Source organism: Papio anubis, chromosome 17, assembly GCF_008728515.1.
Source record: "Papio anubis isolate 15944 chromosome 17, Panubis1.0, whole genome shotgun sequence".
Classification (NCBI taxonomy): Eukaryota; Metazoa; Chordata; class Mammalia; order Primates; family Cercopithecidae; genus Papio; species Papio anubis.
Window position 1 is genome coordinate 19,117,912 of NC_044992.1, and position 19,197 is coordinate 19,137,108.

Below are 19,197 nucleotides of genomic sequence, written 5' to 3' on the forward strand. Positions count from 1 at the left end.
AATAGGATAATAAAAAAATACTGTCTTTTTAGCTCTTTAATTTGCATTTCTCTAAGCATTTTTTTTTTTTTTAAAAAGACAGGGCCTCACTCTGTCACCTAGGCTGGAGTGCAGTGGTACAATCATGGCTCACTGCAGCCTCAACCTCCTGGACTCGAGTGATCCTCCCACCCCAGCCTCCTGAGTAGCTCAGACTACAGGGGCACACCACCATGCCCAGCTAATTTTTTTTTTTTTTTTTTTTGGTAGACATGAGGTCTCAACTATGTTGCCCAGAGAGACTGATACTGAACTCCTGGGCTCAAGTGATCCTCCCAACTCAGCCTCCCAAAGTGCAGGGATTACAGCCATGAGCCACCATGCCCAGCCCTTTCTAAGCATATCTTTGTATGTTTACTAACCACTGCATTTTCTAAGAATTACTGGTTTTGCAACTTTTCCCTGTTTTTTCGCTGAGCCGATTGCTTTTTTCTCATCAGCTTATAAGTCAGTATTTTATGAGGGATGTGATTTTATCCCCTATATTATGAGCCTTTATCATCTTTATCATATTTATCATATGATATGGCCTTATCATCTTTATCATAGAAAATTTTGTATTTTTATGTAATGTAAACTGTTAGTGTTTTCCTTTATTCTTTTTTTTTTTAAAGATTCCTTCTCCCCAATGTTATACAAATATGCTGTTAAATGTCTTCATCTACTTGATGCACACACACATGCAGACCATTTGATCCACCTCTCTTGATTTAATTTGATGTGAGATGTGATTCTTTTTCTCCCACTGGGTAGCACTGTGTATTACCAGAGTCATCCTTTGTCCACTGAATTCAAATCCCACCTTTACGTGGTTTATTTCATCCACATTCAGAGAGACCTGCCCTAGATATGCTCCAGTTTCTTTCTCTTTTGAGTTAGTTCTGCTTTAAAATATTCATGGATTATTAGATTACTTATATTACTTTTAACTCATCCTTTCATTTAAAATTTTTATTTTATTGAATTTTAAGGCAGATGGTATCAGTGTTGAACTCTGTCATGAATTTACAAATGCCGGTCCTCTCCTGAGTGCAGTTTCCCTTTCACTTTGTATTATGAACTGTTTGCATTGAGCAGGGCATGATTTTGCCTGTCACCTTCTCTTGCTGAAGCAGATTCAGGTGTGGCAGGGCCTGACATTCGCCCCAGGTCCGTATCTGGATTCTGCTCAGATCACTGCCTTTGCCTGACAGTGCTTCGGGTCTTCTTCTCATGACTTAAACATGTTGGGAGGCTCTTGAAGGTACATTTATGTTACATATTGGGAGGTACTGAAGCCCAGGTAGAGTAGAGAAGGGTGAGTGCTTAGTGGGAAATTCACGTGTGCCCAGTTTCTTCTGTGCTTGGTGAGCCTGGAACGCAGAGCCAGCTCTCTGGATCTGTGTGTGTGCCCCTCATCCATTTTAGGTGCACACTGTGGCTCTTCCCGCCCTGCCCCTTGTCACTACTGCCCTTTATGCCTGGGGTAAACCAACCTTGGCCTTGTCGAATGTAAATTCCTCTTGTTCCTGATCCTTTGTCAGAATGCCCTGCATCTCTCTGGGCATCTCGTGCTCCTCTCCGGCCCTGGCCCTCTAGGGTGGGAGACATTAGTTGGGGTTTGCCAATATCTCCATTTTCTTTGGAAGGGAATTGGGGGAAAGCCCTTGGTATTGTATTTTCATTCCCCCGACCATGTACTCTGTATTAGCAGAAGTTCTTCAAAATCTAAGCCATGTCAATGATACTCGACTACAAGACTTTTACTATCTGATTCTTATTGTTCGGATTTGTAGATTAAGATGCTGGTATTCAAATTACTTTCGTATCCTGTTTGTTTTTATTGTTATATATGCTTTTATTGAAATTTGAAAGTGAAATTTAGAAGATATTGTTTGACACCTAAGAGACAAAGTACTTCATAATTTCTGTCTTCAAATAGAGTGAAAAACTTCTGTTAGATTTGTTTTGTGCAAAATAAGTATTTAGAGAAAATTACATTCCAGACAAGGGCATAGAATGAGCAGAGGCACAGAGGCAGGACATAAAAGTAAAAAGCTTCAGGTGAATAGTCCAAAACTAGACGGGCAGAGGGGAGTCTTGGGAGATTAACCGAAAGGCCTGGGGTTGGGCTTCGTTCAGGTGTTCAGGAAAGAGCCCGGCAGGCGTGAGCATGTGGTTGACACACGACCTGCCCTCTTCACAAATATTAATCTGTCAATTGTGAAGGTGGCAGTGGCGCCATGCAACACCACCCAAATGGAGTTAACCTTTGAATACTTTAAAAATCATCATGTACAGGAGCTCACCTATACCTGGATCAGAATGAACAATGACATAAAGTGGTGTTTTGAGGAAGTAAATGCTGTACACCATCACTGACATTTGAAAACTCTGCTCTCTAATGTAACAAGGAAAGCAGCAAATTAGAAAGGTTAAATAAAATTTTTAAAGGGAAATAATTACAGACACATATGTATATGTGCTTAATTGACAAGGTAAGGCATAGAAGGCAGACCGACATTCAGTGAGGAGGGCCGTGCGCCTTGCTATTCTCCATGGAGACACTGCCTGCTTATGGAGTGTGCGTCACCTGCTGTGTGTGATACAGCACGGGCGGTCTGGCCTACAGCTGTCATTCTCTGGTATGGGTTGCCACCTTTTAAGAGCAGATTATTGTATCAAGATAGGAACACTGAAATAACTATTGGTAGTATTTTTAAAATATACTTAAATTTTAGGAAGAAATACCATCAGTATTATTTCTAGAACCTTGTATACCTCTCACAGAACATTTATGCATTATAGAAAATTTGAGAAAGGCATGGCCAGAGCTGGATTTGCATGCCAGATTCACCATTCATGAACCATGTGACCATGGTCAAATTTTCCTCTAAGGGATAATAATATCTAGGAGTTTTGTTGAAAATTAAATTAGATAATGTTTTTAAGACACATGGTACTGTGCTTGTCATATGCAGTGGAGTTATACACATTCATCATACTTGTTTTGCTGAAATTATTGATTATTATCATAGTTTTATATGCTGGGAGCAGGTAGAACACATGCTTCACGTTTGTTGTTTTAAGCGTGGCCCCTAAACACAAAGCAGCAATTTAATCTGTGATGTAACAGAGAGCCAACCATGAAAGGCTGGAGGGAATGTGAGTATGTGAGATTGCTGCAGAGATGGTGTGTTCGTAGATAGTCATGTTTACAAAAGCATGTACTTTTGAGTGACTCAAGTTATTTTCATGGCTTATTTGACTACATGTGTGATTGTTATTTTACAGGTTGACTCTAGAATCTAACATCAGCCTTAGAGGCAGTAGCAAGCCTTGAGCAAGTGTTTCTGCAGCAGTGGTACCTTGCAGTTTTTCCTTTATTTAATGCTGAGACATACCTGGTTGTATGCGTAAATATTTCTTAATATTCATTACAGAATACAGAGTTTTTATTCTTCCTTGGAATGGAGGAAATGTAATCCTTCATTTATTGCTGATGCTGTTACTAATCGATCCCAGCCAATTCTAAAATAGGCTGGTGTAAGGATTTTCAACCTCATTTATGATTAAAGTACATACTAATAAGCCAATAGCATTCTTAATAACCATTTTCTTTGGTTATTCAATTCAGGCTTTGTTTCGTGAATCCCTCACACACACACACACACACACACACACACACACACACAGACCCCCTGCCCCCTCTATCACTGTTATATAACACAGTGGGTATTTCTGTACTCAAATAATACAGAGTTTTCTCATATTGACTCTTACTGTTCTAGCCAAATAGACTGAGTGTTTGAAATATTGTCTTTGGATACCTGAAGGCAGAGGTAATTGATTCTTGTGGCCTTGCTTTTTAAATTTATCATTTGATATTTTGAATTGCAGATAAGTTTAGATAACTGAAAGGAATAACCTCAGCAGAATGTAGGCTTCTCCATTTTGTTCTTATTAAATTATCAAAGAATGAAATGTAAAATGAATTACTTAAAATGATTGTCCTTGGAGGCCTTTGGTACTGAGTCATTTAGATGGACTGGTAAGAAGTTGTCCAGGAGCAGTGGTTCATGCCTGTCATCCTAGCACTTTGGGAGGCCAAGGCAGGCAGACTGTCTGAGCTCAGGAGGTTGAGACCAGCCTGGGCAACATGGCGAAACCCCGTCTCTACTTAAAAAAAAAAACAAAAAAAAAAACGAAAGATTAGCGAGGTGTGGTGGCGCTTGCCTGTAGTCCCAGCTACTCAGGAGGCTGAGGCATGAGAATCGCTTGAACCCGGGAGCTAGAGGTTGCAGTGAGCTGAGATTGTGTCACTGTACTCCAGCCTGGGCGTCAGAGCAAGACTCAGGGGAAAAAAAAAGAAGGTGGCCCATTTTGTTAGTTGATGACCTTCATGAGAATGGCTAGCACAGACAGAGGAAATTATTTTCTGCTCAAACCTAACCTGTGCATTCTCTTTCTGCGTTTTCGCCACCTGATTTTATTGTATGGGAAAGTATGAAAAGCAGTTCCTCTCAATAAACCTTTAAAAATTATTTTAAAAACCCAACCTCCTACAGTTTCTGAAGTGCCTGATAGTTTCTTCCAATGAAGTTTTCAGTTTACTGATTTTTTTTTTTTCACTCATAAGAAGGGACTGTAGAGTGAAGATTGTAAGTCTTAAGGGTAAGAAGTTGGTCGGCGCAGTGGCTCATGCCTGTCATCCTAGCACTTTGGGAGGCCAAGGCAGGCAGATTGTCTGAGCTCAGGAGGTTGAGACCAGCCTGGGCAACGTTTATTCTATTTATGCTGTTTATAGAGCAGCAGAAGAAAGCTCAGAGAATTAAGGACAAATAAATTCAAGTGCAGAAGCTTATGAGTAGCTAGATTAATTTCAAAATGATCAGTAAATAACTATTTTCTGATTTGTTTTAAACTTCCACCGACCTTACTGAGATACACTTCCAGAAACATTCTGTTTGAACTATTCTCATAAATTAGTCATCTTGCAGAACAGCTGTGGCAATATGATACAATGAAGAGAGCAGTGATTTAGCAATGAGAAGATTGGGAGTCCTTGTCTTGGCTCACTCACAGGGAGATCACATGACATGCCAAAGTCCCCTAGATGAGGAAGCCATGCATGAGAGGATTGAGGATTGGGTCAATGATCTATCATAGAATACTTTCTATGAGTCTAGAAGCCTCATGAAGAACACACCAGGAAACCTGGGTGAGAGCAGGAGCTTCACCTCGTGCAGAATTGCAGTGTGATTTTAGAGTGCTGTTACCACTCTTATGCTTAGAAGGCAGAGTGTCTGAATCAGGATTCTGTCATGTATAATGGATCGCACTCTCGTTGGCTTAGGCAGAAAGGTGTTATATGATTTGCAGAATTGTTGGGAAGGCTGAGCTTCCAGGAGCAGCTCCCAAAGTCCACACAGACCTGAACCACCAGGGAACCTGCTCCCTCCACCAGGACAGGAGCCTTAACTTCAGAAAGCTGCCCATCCAGTTGGAAAGCTGCCACCGCGGTTGCCAGCACCATAGCATCTTGTCTCTTCTACAGTCTCTGTCTACATAGTGAATGCCCTGTGCCCTGCCTCTCTTCCTCTGATCCAGGTCCCACTCCAGGTCTTGCCCAAGTCTTTCTCATTGGTAGAACTTAAATCACACCCAAAATCCCAGCTGCAGGAGAGCTGTGAGATTTCATCTTTCCAAACTCTGTGTACTGCATGGCGGTTAGAGCACATGTCGGCAGCCAATCCACTGCATTCACCATTGACAGTAGACGAAATATTTATGATCAATAACATTTGCATTTTTTCAGAAAAAATGCACAATTTGCAGAGTAGCCATACACACTTTTTATCTGAAGCTAATATCAAGTCACTCTACATATAAAAATAACTATTTCTGACCATTTCCCAAGAAAACAACTCTTCTAAAAATTGAGAACAATGCCTACATTATTCCCTAAAGATGCAAACTGGTAGAGAAAACAGGTTGTTAAATTCAGAATTTCCCTTCCAGCTTCGTTTATTTCCTCCACATCAGTTCTGTTTTCCTCTGTGTCTTTTTCTCCCATGGGGATGTCCTCCACCTTTTCAATCTGATTTGCTCTTTGCCATGCAGACCTGTGGATGAAGAGTCAGAGTCCCCTGAGGTCGATGCTGCTGGTCGGTGGCCTGGTGTCTGTGTTAGCAGAACATCTCCAACACCCCCGGAGTCGGCAACCACCGTTAAGTCACTTATCAAGTCATTTGACTTGGGACGCCCAGGTATTTGATCACAGTTTTTCTATAAGCAAAGCTCCAAATTCAAACTTTGGCCCGACATTTGTTATGTCTACTGTCTCTACTCCACCCTGGCCCTATGTTGTTACAACCACCAGGGCGCTTTCCAGGTCCTACCACATGTAGCCACTGCATGCAGGAGCCTGGCTGAGGCTCCGGGGAGACACTAATGGAGAGACTGGTGTGTGAATAACACAAATGCAGCCTCTTCCTCTCTACTTCTTCCTTCCCTCCAGTTCCTGCCTTGCTACCTTTCTTTTCTGCCTCTTATAGCCATTAAATTCAGGTCACTGCTATTTGCCTTTTTGTCATCTCATGAGAATTACAAGGGTCAGCTGGAGACTTCATCTCCTAGGAAATGAGGCATCACATCTGTGCACCTGGCCCTCTTGTAGGCACCCCTGGCCATCCCCATCTTGCAACCTGCTAGACGTTTTTCTCTCTGGTCTTGTACGTGAGCACCTGTGCTAATCTGTCACTCCTGATCTAGGTGTGTTCCCAGCTTTTCCTGGAATTGTCTGATGGTCTCACAATTCCCCTTTAGTCATGCTTATCTTCCTATATGAGAAAGATGCGTAACTATACTTCATACATATACTGTACACGTAAACATAGCAAATAGAAGAAACAGAATGTGCATCTGTCCACAGTAACAATATCTTTCTTCCCCAGACTGCAACAAACATGCCATTGTATTGGGAGACTGTAGTAAAAGTTAATCCTAGGATGTACCTGGTTGTCTCTGCTAAAATTGTTTGCACCTAAATTAGATTAAGACTAGGCTCTACATATTCAAAGACATGAATGTCTGTGAATGTCTTTCATGTCTGTGAAGACAGGAAGTGAATTAACAATTTGTACAAGAACTTTTCTGTTGCTTCCTTCTCTAGGCATCTCATTATTTATACAGTTTCTTTTTGCTCAGCTATCCTTCATCTAAGACTGACCTCCACTCAGCTAACTCTTCCCTTCTTGTTTCCCCAATGCAGCTCTAGTCCAGAGAAGAAAAGGATAATAGAGTAAATATTATGCTAAATACGGATACTCCTTAAGCCACCAAAAAAAGTAACAAGAAATCAGGAACAACTATATGCTATTTTGAAGTGGAACAGCATATACATGTTCTTATGTTTTTTCTTGGCAGGTGGAGCTGGACAGAATATTTCTGTCCATAAGACCCCCAGAAGTCCCCTAAGTGGGATACCAGTGAGGACTGCTCCAGCAGCTGCTGTCTCTCCAATGCAGGTAGATGAGCCCCAGAAATAACCACTGCTTATGGTTTGCTGTGTATCCCTCTAGATGTTTTTCTTTACACATATTAGTGTGTGTGTAGAGTGTGTGTGTTTTGTAAATTGGATTACACTATGCATTATTCCAATACTTATTTCACTTTATCATCAGAATGTAAGCTTCATGAGGTCAGATATTTTTGTTCATTTTGCTTGCTGTTTTGTCTATAACACTGGCTGGCACACGGCCACATTGTAGTAGAAGTTCAGTAAATATTTGTTGAATGAATGAAGGAATATGTCTTCAAATTTTAACATTTGGAGAAACAATTCTTTTTTATAAAAGATTACATAATATGTGGTGATTTATTTAGCCACTCTTCTACTGATAGAAGTTAGGTGTTTTTGGATTTAACTTAATACAAAAAACAATACAGTGAAGATACTGATGCAAATTTTTGACCACTTATGGGGCTACTTTTTAAATAAGGATATATCAAGATTCATTTGTAAATATCAGAGATCACAGTAGTTAAGCAGAAAGGAATTTAATACAGGGCTTTTGGTACTGAGGGCTGGAGAAAGGTCTAGGCTGCACTGAGATTCCAGGAAAGGTTCCCAGAGCATCTGAAAGTTAGCCCATTAAAGGGGCTTCTGTTTCTGCCAGAATCAGGAAGTCTTTCTCTAGGTGCTTACCCAGGGACTGCCACTGCTACCAAGATCTAGGATCAGCCTTGTGACTACACTGCCACAGGTGCAGTCCATGCCAGCAAAGCAGACTCTGTGCCTGCCCCATACTGAGCAGAAAACGGTGGAACACTCCCCAGAACCTCTGCTCCCCTGCCACAGAAGAGCGAGTGCCTTCCCAGCCATGTTTTCCAGGAGAAGCTGCAGAAGGGAAGCCTTCCACTCCCTTGCACCTTCCAGATCCTCTGAGAGGGGGCCTGTTTGACAGAAGCTCGGCCACTTGATGAACCAAGCTTTAAAGGAGTTTGCCAAGTACACCCTTTAGCTTCCCAGTCCCCTATAGTCAATAGGTCACCCTACAAAGAGATGATGATGGAGTCGAGTGAGCCTGTCTTGAGATATACAAATTGATTCCTAGTAAAGGAAAATGGGGTCCTAGAAAAGGAAATGTGTTTGACCTCTTCCAGCATGTTGAAAAACTTGATAGACACATTGCTCTTCAGTTTGCCCTCCCACTCACTGTACTATTTTCCAAGAATTTTGACACTGTCTATAAATTTTGAAGATTAAGTAAATGAACAATAGTATCTTGTTTTACTTTATCAGTAAAGTTGAGCACTTCTTCATATGATTACAGGCCATTTATCTTTTGTATGTCTGTATGGAAACTTACATACTTTGCCTGCTTTTCTTTTGAAGTCTTTTTCCATTTTGTAAGAAGTCTTGATATATTGTGCTTTTTAACATTTTTTCATATGTAATTGTATTACCTTTGTTATCTTTTAACGTCATATTAATAGTTATCTTTTACTAAAGAGAAATTTTACATTTTTGTGTTGTGTTTTAAGATTTTGTTTTGTTTCCTGCCTTAAAATGTCTTCCTAGCTATTAGATGATTAAAATATTCTCCCTAAATATCTTAAGGAAGTCTTCTATTTGTTCAGTCTTAAAACTCATAGAAACATGGGTTTGGATTTAGATGTTCTTCCCCTATCTTAACTGCCTTCTGGAAGCAGAAGTAAATACTCTCTGGAGGACAATTACATCATCTAGATCCTTAAATTATAGTCACATTTTAAAAAGTACAATGTCATATAGTAACTTTAAAAAATACCAGGCATGGCTGGGTGCAGTGGCTCACACCTGTAATCCTAGCATTTTGGGAGGCCGAAGCAGGCAGATCATGAGGTCAGGAGTTCGAGACCAGTCTGACTAACATAGTGAAACCCCGTCTCTACTAAAAATACAAAAATCAACTGGGCATGGTGTGTGCGCCTGTTGTCCCAACTACTCGGGAGGCTGAGGCAGGAGAATCACTTGAACCCAGGAGGCGGAGGTTGTGGTGAGCCGAGATCCACCACTGCATTCCAGCCTACTCCATCTCAAAATAAAATAAAACAAAAAACTGAGCATACAAATAGATAATACCAAATGATGAAAAACCAAGAGAAAAAATAGGCAATAGAAACAGACACAGAAGATTCAGATATTGATATTATTAGACATAGACCCTAAAACACCTGAGATTAATGCTGTCAACAAAATAAGTGACAAGGTAGAGAATTTCAGCAGAAAACCACAATCTATAAAAAAGAATCCATTAGAGATTTTATAACTAAAAATAAAATACCCGAATTAAAGACTCAATAAAGTTTAGCTGTAGCTTAAACAGTTAAGGAGAGACTTAAAGAACAGAAGACAAGTCAGTATAAATATCTGAACTGAAGCACAGAGAAAAAGGATAGGAAATAGAGAAAAGGACATAAGAAACATATGGGATGGAATAAAAAGATCTCATGTGTAATTGGAGTCCCCAAAAGGGGAGAAAAAGGGCAGAAGCAATATTGGAAGGGCTAATGATCAAGAATTTCCAAAACTGATAAAAGATGTCAAGCCCAGTTTCAAGAAACAATATGAACCCCAAGTGAGATGAGTATAAAGAAAACTACTTAGACACATGAGGTTAAAACTGCTGGAAATGAAAGAGAAAGAATCCTAAAAGCACCCAAAAGAAAAAAGACACCTTAATGTCAAAGGAGCAAGAGCAAAACTGACATCTTTCTTCTCAACAAAAATGATGGAAGCCCTGAAGACAATGCAATGACATCTGCAAAATGCTGAAAGAAACCTGCTTTCCTTTACGTGGTGAAAATATGCTTCAAAACGCTGTACCTGGTGAAAATACCCTTCAAAGGTGAACACAAAAGAAAGATGCTTTCAGTCCAACAAAACCGTATGTTTTTTCCTAGGATACTTGCAGTGAAAAGATTATTTAAAGGAGTTCTGCATGGAGTTTGTTCTTTTAAAAGGCTGTTAAAATTCAAAACACCTGACAAGAAAAGCTAATGCAGAATTACCTGTATCAGGAATTTGTAAGTGGATACATCACTAAATATTTCATAATTATTAAAGCAATAGTAAGAGAATATTATATGTTACACTTAGTGCTATAAATTAGAAAATATTGATGAAATAGTCAAAATCTTAGAAAAATGTAACTTGCTACACTTACATAGGAGAGAGTAGTAGAAAATCTCAATCATCTATAATTTATATTTTTTCCTTAAAGGAAATGCCAGGCCCTTGTGGCTTCACCATGAAACCTTCCAAACATTTAAGGAAGAAATAATGTCAATCTTATGTAAATTCAGAGACTAGGAAAGAGGTCAGCATAGCTTTCATCCCTAATTCTTGCAAGAACATTAATAGACAAGAAAATTAAAAGATCAGTCTTTCTCACGAACCTCTTTGCAAAAATCCTGAACAAAATCTTGGAAAACCTTATTCAGAGATAACATGACGAAGATCATGTCATGTTTGGTTTATTCCAGGAATGGAAGGTGGTTTTAACTATTGAAGCCAACCAGAGTAATTCACCACATTAACAAAGGTATAAAAAGAATATGGTCGACCAGGTGCAGTGGCTTATGCCTGTAATCCCAGCACTTTGGGGGCCAAGGTAGGTGGATCACTGGAGGCCAGGAGTTCAAGACCACTCTGGTCACCATGGCAAAACCCCAGTCTCTACTAAAAATACAAAAATTAGCTGGGTGTGGTGGCACATGCCTGTAACCCCCAGCTGCTTGGGAGGCTGAGGCACAAGAATGGCTTAAACCCGGGAGGCGGAGGTTGCAGTGACCTGGGTTCGTGCCATTGCACTTCTGGGCAACAGAGTAAGACTCTATCTTAAAAAAAAAAAAAAAAAAAGAATATGGTTATCTTAGTAGGTGGCAGAAAAATGTATTCAATAAAGATTAATATCTTTCTTGATGGAAATTCTTAGAAAACTAGGAATAGAAGGGAAATTCTTTAATCTGATAAAAGGTCTTTATTATATATCTACGGCAAATATCATACTTAATGGTGGAATACTGGACGCTTTCCCACAAGATTGCGAATGGGGTAGGAATGCCCCATATTGTCACTTTTGTTCAGCCAACTTCAAAAGCAAGATTTAAAACTACTTTTGAAAACTGTATACCATGATCATTATATTTTTGTGGGATGTAGATATATGGAATTGTGTTTAATATGCTATGAAGTAGAGCCTCTAAGAGAAAGAATGTTCTGGAAAGCCTCAGAATGGCCCTGCACAGACAAATGTACCAGGATGTTCATTGCAGCATTATTCCTAATATTAATATCAATATCAATATCAATAGAGAATCAGTAAAATAAATTATGGTAATGAAAATAGCTAAGATCTACTGAATGCTTCCCATGTGCTGGGCTGTGTTTTGATTGTTCTAACTGGATTTAACTCATTTAATCCTCCCATAACCCTCTGAGGTAAGTACCTTTAGTATCATTGCCATTTTATAGATAAAGAAAATAAGACACAAAGAATTAAGCAACCCAGGGTCTCACAGATGGGTGGTGCCATCTGGCCCAGAGCCACTTGCTTGGCCTCTTGAGGCACTTTTCATGGAAAGCTGCCAAGATGGTGGGTGATGGTGGGTATAGAATGACCTCTAAGATACAGTAAGTGAAAGAAACAAAACAGTATATAAAACGGTGTAATGCTATGATAACATTTGTGTTTCTAGAAAAACAGAGGGTGTTTTTCAAGGTTTTTCCTTGAATAATATCATGCTGACTTGCATTCTGAAATGCTTTTTTAAATGGCAGTAAAAAAATGCACCATGAAATCTACCCTATTAACAAATTTTTGGGTATTATTAACTCGAAGCACAATATTGTATGGCAGGTCTCTAGAAATTTTTTGTTTTTAATTTAGTCTTTTATTTCAGATTCAGGGTGTACATGTACAGATTTGTTACATGGATATATTGTGGGATGCTGAGGTTTGGTGTATGATTGATCCCATCACCCAAGTAGTGAGCATAGTACCCAACAGGTTTTCAATCCTTGCTTCCCCCTCCTCTGGCACTCCCCAGTGTCTATTGTTGCCATCTTTTTGTCCTCTACAACATTTTTATCTTGCCTGACTGAAACTCTGTATCCACGGAACAATTCCCCACTTCCCCTCCCTGAGGCCTCTGGGAGCCACCACTCAACCGTCTGTCTCTGTGATTTTGACTACTTTAGATTCCTCACGTACATAGAGTTATGCCACACTTATCCTTCAGTGACTGGCGTATTTGACTTAGCATAATGTCTCCAAGACTCATTTATGTTGTAGCATGGGACAGGATTTCCTTCTTTTTTAAGGCTGAATAATATTCCATTGTATATTCTGTACCACATTTTCTTCATCCGTTCATCTGGTGGTGGACACTGGGGTTGCTTCCACGTCTCGGCTGTTGTGAATTATGCTGCAGTGAACACGAGAGTGCAAATATCTCTTTGAGATCCTGTTTTCAATTTTCTTGGATAAATACCTAAAAGTGGCATTGCTGGATCATTTGGTAGTACTATTTTTAATTTTTTGAGGAACCTCCATACTGTTCTGTGTCATGGCTGCACCATTGTACGTGCCTACCAACAGTATACAGGAGTTTCGTTTTTCCACCTCCTCACCAACACTTGTTCTCTTTCTGTTTTTTTTTGATGATGCTCTTCCTAATAAATGTGAGGTGGCGTGTCACTGTGGTTTTGGTTTGCATTTCCCTGATTGGTGATGTTGAGCATCCATTCATATACCTATTGACCATTAAAAATAGAATACTTATACAAACATCCTTGAATATACATAGAACATTCCAGGAAAGATATTCACAAAGCCAGTTAATAATGATCGCCCTTGGAGAGAAGAACTGGGAGATGGGAAGGAAAAGGAGACTTTCTCTTCACTATTTGCCCTTTTTATTGCTTTTGAGGATAGTGTCTATTGCGTGTATTACCTATTCAAATAAATGAGTTAATTAAAAACTCCCCTGGTTATTCCACTGTGTTTAAGAACTATTGCACACACACGCATGCACACACACGCATCTGTGTTTGTTCTGTTCTTGATGTTATGAGCTCACCGTGCTGGTGTCCTCCTGGTTTTTACAGAGGCATTCGACTTACAGCAGTATGCGGCCAGCCAGCAGAGGGGTGACTCAACGTTTGGACCTTCCCGACCTTCCCCTCTCAGGTAAATCATGTCAGCAATAAGAACTTTTGACTTATCTTTCCGTGCAGTTAACTTTTCTTCATTTCTTTGCATGAAACTGAGCTTAGAAAAATAATCAGTGGCATTTCTTGCAAGTGATTTCAACCCCTGAATAATGTACACGTCATGGACATTAGATGAAGCAGTGCAGCTGACAAAAGGAAAAAGCGTCTATCTCCTGCCAGCTGCACTTCTCAGTGTCCTTGTGCTAGGGAGACAGGCCCAATTTTGTTGTTGTTGTGTTCTTTTTCTTTTTTTAGAGACATGGTCTTGTTTTGTTGCCCAGGCTGATCTCAAATTCCTGACCTCACGTGATCCTCTTGCCTCAACCTCTCACGGTGCTGGGATTATAGGTGTGAGCCACTGTGCCTGACATGTTATTTTTTAACTGAATCTCAAGAGCGTATTTTCTCATCTTTAAAAAGTAACTAAGGGAAAAAAAACTTCCCTGATTTTGAATTTGTCTGCTGCTTCCGCAATTCTTAAAATTTGCCTCTTTAAAGGTATTTGTCTTTTAGTGCAGTCCTCTTCCTGTTATTACACCGTGTGTGTGTGTGTGTGTGTATATATATTTGTTTTGTTTTGTTTTAACTCAAATACTGGTTGTAAAGTGGAGGTTGCATTCAGCAGTCCCCGACCCCCATCACATTTGCGTTCACACCGCATCTCCTGTGTCACAGGCTGATGTGAAGCAGCCTTCAGGAAGGAACATGTGGGCTTGAGTTTCAGCACTGCTGCTCAGCCTGGCTTTGGCCCCATCACCCCACTTCTCTGTGCTTTCATCTCCTCATCTCTAAAATGGAAATAATCCCGTCCACCTCCTAGGATCATATCAAGGATTGAGTTAGCATGTTAAAGTGCCTTGAACATGCTGGGCATGTGGCGAGCGCTGTGGAAGTGTTTGCCATGCACATCTCACCTGCTGTTCTCTGCTGACCCAGTTCACCTGCCCAGAACTAAAAGGACAACAGTGCTTGAGCCTAGTGGGAGGTTAAGGTTGTCCAGAATATGGGGCTTAGAACCTATGTATGTGTCTATGTGGTCACTGTTAGGAAATAAAAAAGGCAAAGAGAACACTGAATGGACTATTTACTGTTCCCTGTAGGAAGGATAGAAAGCCAAAAGTCTGGATCACATAGACAGAAATCCTTTTGTTTCTAAGCATAAAATAAAATTTCTACAGCTGTACTTCCTTCAGATCTTGGTCAAACACAATCAGGCTTGTTCTTAAAGTAGTTGTTTCTATGAGGGAACTTTCCGCTCTGAATCTTCTTTGCTTTTTCATGGAATTAAATAAGGATTTTAGAGTTGGATAAACACTGACAATTGAGAATTTGAAGATGATCTCAGCCCATTCCTCGAATTCTATGTGGAAGATATTCAAGCCCTACAGAAATTCAGTGACTTATAAAGGCTGCAGCAATTTTGGATGGCTCTGGGGCCAGGAAGTCTCCTGATTCTTTCTACCTTGTGCCTCTTGTTGCTGAGGTTGGTGATTGCTCTGAGTCATAGCTTTCTAAAGAAGTGATGAAAGTTTATACGGCACTCCAAGTCATAATAATGACTTTCCAGCAGAAGGAAATGAAGACCAAAGGCCGGTGTAAAGTCAAGAGTGTAAGAACAGAGACAGAGTTCAGTGGATGTAGAGAAATGAGAGAGTCTATGCTCCAGGAGACCAGTCCTGAGTGTCCCATACTAGGAGGGTAGTGGAGGAGGCCAGAGCACAGCAGGAAGCCCACTTGACTCACAGTCCCCATGCTTGCTGTGTAGAGGGAATAACTTGATTGCACACATAGTGATAGGTGTGGGGTTTTTGAAAAATTGTGGTAAAAGACACATAATATAAAATTTACCGTATCAACCATTTTTAAGTGTACTAGGTAAGCCTTTGGTAGATAATATTTGTGTCTTCTCTCTGTTCCACTAGCCTTAAAGTTTCCTATTGTGTGGAGACACCATTCTTTTTGGTTTTCTTTGAGAGAGATTCTTGCTGTCACACAGGCAAGAGTGCAGTGGCTTTATCATAGCTCACTGCAGCCTCAAACTTCTGGCCTCAAATGATCCTCCTGCCTCAGCCTTCAAGTGGCTGGGACTAGAGGTACATGTTACCATGCCTGGCTAATTAAAAAAATTTTTTAGGGGGCTAGAGACAGGGTCTCACTAAGTTGCCCAGGCTGGTCTTAAACTCCTGGCCTCAAGCAATCCTCCTGTCTTGGCCTCCCAAAGCACTGGGATTACAGTCATGAGCCATCATGCCTGGCCAAGAAACCATTCTTTTAGTTGACAAGATACGTACTGAACTTGAGACCACAATAGCTTATTGCTCTGAAATTAATACCTCATTGACAGCCCTCCCTACTTAGCCCCCACCAGGCACCTGTCTGCTTGGATGATTCTATTTACTGTTATTACAGCAAAGGATCGCAGTGACAATTACTTGCTTCCAGCAATCCCCAGCAATTGCTTGTCAACATTGAGGTCATTGGAAGCTGCAGAAACCAAAGATTAATGTGCTATTCTTGTTGTTCTCTTGGATGTAAATACTATTTTTCTCTGCTATTTAGAGCTGACTAGCCTCAGTCCTAACTTTACTGCCCCTAAATGGTGGCTGTGAGCTGTAGACGGATTTTCTTCTTCTGTGACTATTCACAGGTCATGGGTGGCAACTGTGGGCTCATCCTGGTCCCTTGTCTGCTCTGTAGCTTTGAACAAGGCACTTAGTTCTCTGAGCTCCAGTTTCCTCTATAAATATAAACTAGACAATCTCAAAAAATTTCTCCTATTCCACACTTTTATGGTCCTTTAAGATATATCATCTGGCTAGACATGGTGGTGCACTCTCCTGTAGTCCCAGCTACTTGGGAGGCTGAGGCAGAGGATCACTAGGAGGTCAAGTCCAAATCCAGCCTGGGCAACACAGCAAGACCCTGTCTCTAGAAGAGAAAAAGAAAAATAAGTATCATCTGGAGGATTCAGTTCATTTCATTAACTGTTTTGACTCAGACTAATATGACAGCAGAAAAGAGCCTTGAAAGGGTGATTTCTACTTTTTTAGCGAACCAGGCCCTATGGCTAGAATGGCCTTTTCTCTTGTAAAGTAGTTCTTCTTGGTTCCCAGCTTCTTGTTTACTGCTGCCTGTGATCTGATCATCACATGAGGCATTTTTCTGCCACTCTCTCTCAGATGTCTGTCAATTAAAAGATATTACCTGGGGACAGGGCTGGCTTTGCTGGCACTTGCACAAGGCCATTAGAAGGGCACGTGCTTGGTGTAATGCTCTGGTGACATCATCTTGAAATTCACAGTAGTTTTTGAACAAGAGGTTGATTTGGCATTAGATACTATAAATGATGTAGTGGTCCTGCCTGTAGAATCCACATCCCTATTGCATTTTTATTACTTCAGAAATGATATATATGTTTGTAGTTGAGGATAAAATGAGAACGGTAATTGTATTTGAGAATGAAGCATGATGGCAGTCAAGAGCTGCTTCTTCAGGAATGGATGATTATGTGGTTGTTCCCACAGATATTCTAAAAGGAAGGACTGAGACCCTGAAGCCAGACCCCCACCTCCGCAAGAGTCCCTCACTGGAGTCACTGAGCAGACCCCCGTCTCTGGGCTTTGGGGACACAAGACTGCTGAGTGCTTCCACCAGGGCATGGAAACCACAAAGCAAACTCAGGTATCGTGTTTCAAACAATAAGAAATCAGAAAAACATTGGGCTAATCACCTTTTATGCTTCCTTCTGTTTTGTCCCCATGGCCAAATTTACTTCTACAAATATTTCCTGCATGAAAATGACTAAGATACTGTGCCTGCTCTTGGCAAGCCTAAAAGGAGGACAGTGGATAGTAGTAGTGTGCAAAATGGAATTAAGGGCTGTAAAAAACACTACTGCATAAGCAAAGTCTTGAGAGATTGTTAGTTGGATCAAGAAGTCTAGAGAGAAGTGGTGCTTCTGCCAAGGGCTCTAAAGGTACCATTACAAGCACGCTGTGGAATAGTGTTCAGGGAATGTGGGTGGTGTCATGTGTCTGGACTAGACTGTGGGCTTCCTGAGGGCAGGGACCCTGCCGTACATATGCATAACAAGCTCTTTGTCTTGTTTTTGTTGGGTGGATGGATAGGTGACTAGGACATTCCAGCTGGAAGGCATATAGTAAGTAGTCTTCATTGCTAAGGAAGAGGTTTGTGTGTTATTTTGGTAAAGCACTGGGGTACCACCAAGTTTGTGGGATTTTGTTTTGGATTTTGAGGTTGTACAGTGAGATTGGACCTGCATTTTAAGGAGGATTCATCCCAAAACAGTGGCATCTAAGGATTGGAGAGGCATTTTGAAATCAGTGTTTAAGAAGGACTTTCACAGGGATGTGAAGGAGGAGTTGGCAGAGGGAGAGGATGGCAAGACCAGCAGGATGGTCACTGAGAGCTGGTCTTTGTTCCCACACCTCTGTCACCTCCTCCCTTTCCAGTGCCCCTGGTCACCAAGGCCACAGCAGACCTCTTTCAGCTGCTTCCTCTCTCCCAAGTGTCTTCCCTGCTTCTCTGTGTTGGTTAATTTTCTGAAGCACTGAGCACATCCTGCCGCAAACCTTGCAGAAATCTCATCCGCACTCCTCATCCTGGTCTTCTAGGTGCCTCACGACTTAGCACCACCCCACCCACTGCCAGAATGACCCCGTCCCTCCCTCCACCTGAGCCTGTTTTAGTTTCTGCCTTTGTAATATAACATGACCATTTCTTATTGCAAGTCTTTATGTATAAGATTCTAGCCTGAATCGTTTTTCTTTTCTCCTTTCATACCCTAAATACTGCTTCTCCTTCAAGGTCAAACCTTTCATGAAGTTGTACCTAACACCTGGCACATCGACATATCCCTTCTCTGACTTTGGCGTCTTACACTTTTTTGGGTGTTTCATTTTTGTACTGCTCTGTAGTGTGGAACACTGTTGCACAGTACATGCCATTGTCTCCATTTATGCTACAATTTAGTGGACAGTAAATGTTCAACTTACATTTTGGTATCTCTTCCAGCCCCTTGCGTTGTGCAACACACATCGTATTTCACTTAGTAAAACTTATGAATGAGTAGATGGATTAATATACAAAATTGGCTAGTTTAGGAGTAATAGCTTTTTAATAAATATAATCACAAATATGGGTATTATAGAAGGATTTATAAAAGCCTGAATAAATTCAGGTCTTGTTACACCTTTGAGTATAGCATATATTTGGACCCAAATAGGTGAAGCCATGTGTTTCATAGGTTTAATGTAAAGCCCCAGATACTACATACTGTCCTGTTTATGTGCAAGAGATTTAAACAATCAAAAGAGCTTTTAAGGACCAGAATTAGTGCTCTTCTGAAATTGCCCTTTTCTTCATACCAGAAATGCATACAAAAAGGCTTTGTGTAT

General features: G+C 40.7%; 1 protein-coding gene across 4 annotated transcripts in view; it reads left to right on the forward strand.

The window, feature by feature from the left end:
- SPECC1 (sperm antigen with calponin homology and coiled-coil domains 1) overlaps positions 1 to 19,197 on the forward strand; it is a 315,868-nt gene that overhangs the window by 241,141 nt on the left and 55,530 nt on the right. For 3 of the 4 annotated variants that reach the window (XM_031656993.1, XM_031656992.1, XM_031656994.1), the window contains 4 exons: positions 6,142 to 6,287; positions 7,447 to 7,547; positions 13,676 to 13,757; positions 17,305 to 17,461. In XM_031656993.1, the coding sequence (XP_031512853.1) occupies positions 6,142 to 6,287; positions 7,447 to 7,547; positions 13,676 to 13,757; positions 17,305 to 17,461 (486 nt within the window). Of the gene's footprint in view, positions 1 to 6,141; positions 6,288 to 7,446; positions 7,548 to 13,675; positions 13,758 to 17,304; positions 17,462 to 19,197 lie in introns of those variants that run through there. The other variant, XM_017950416.3, reaches the window with a different exon arrangement.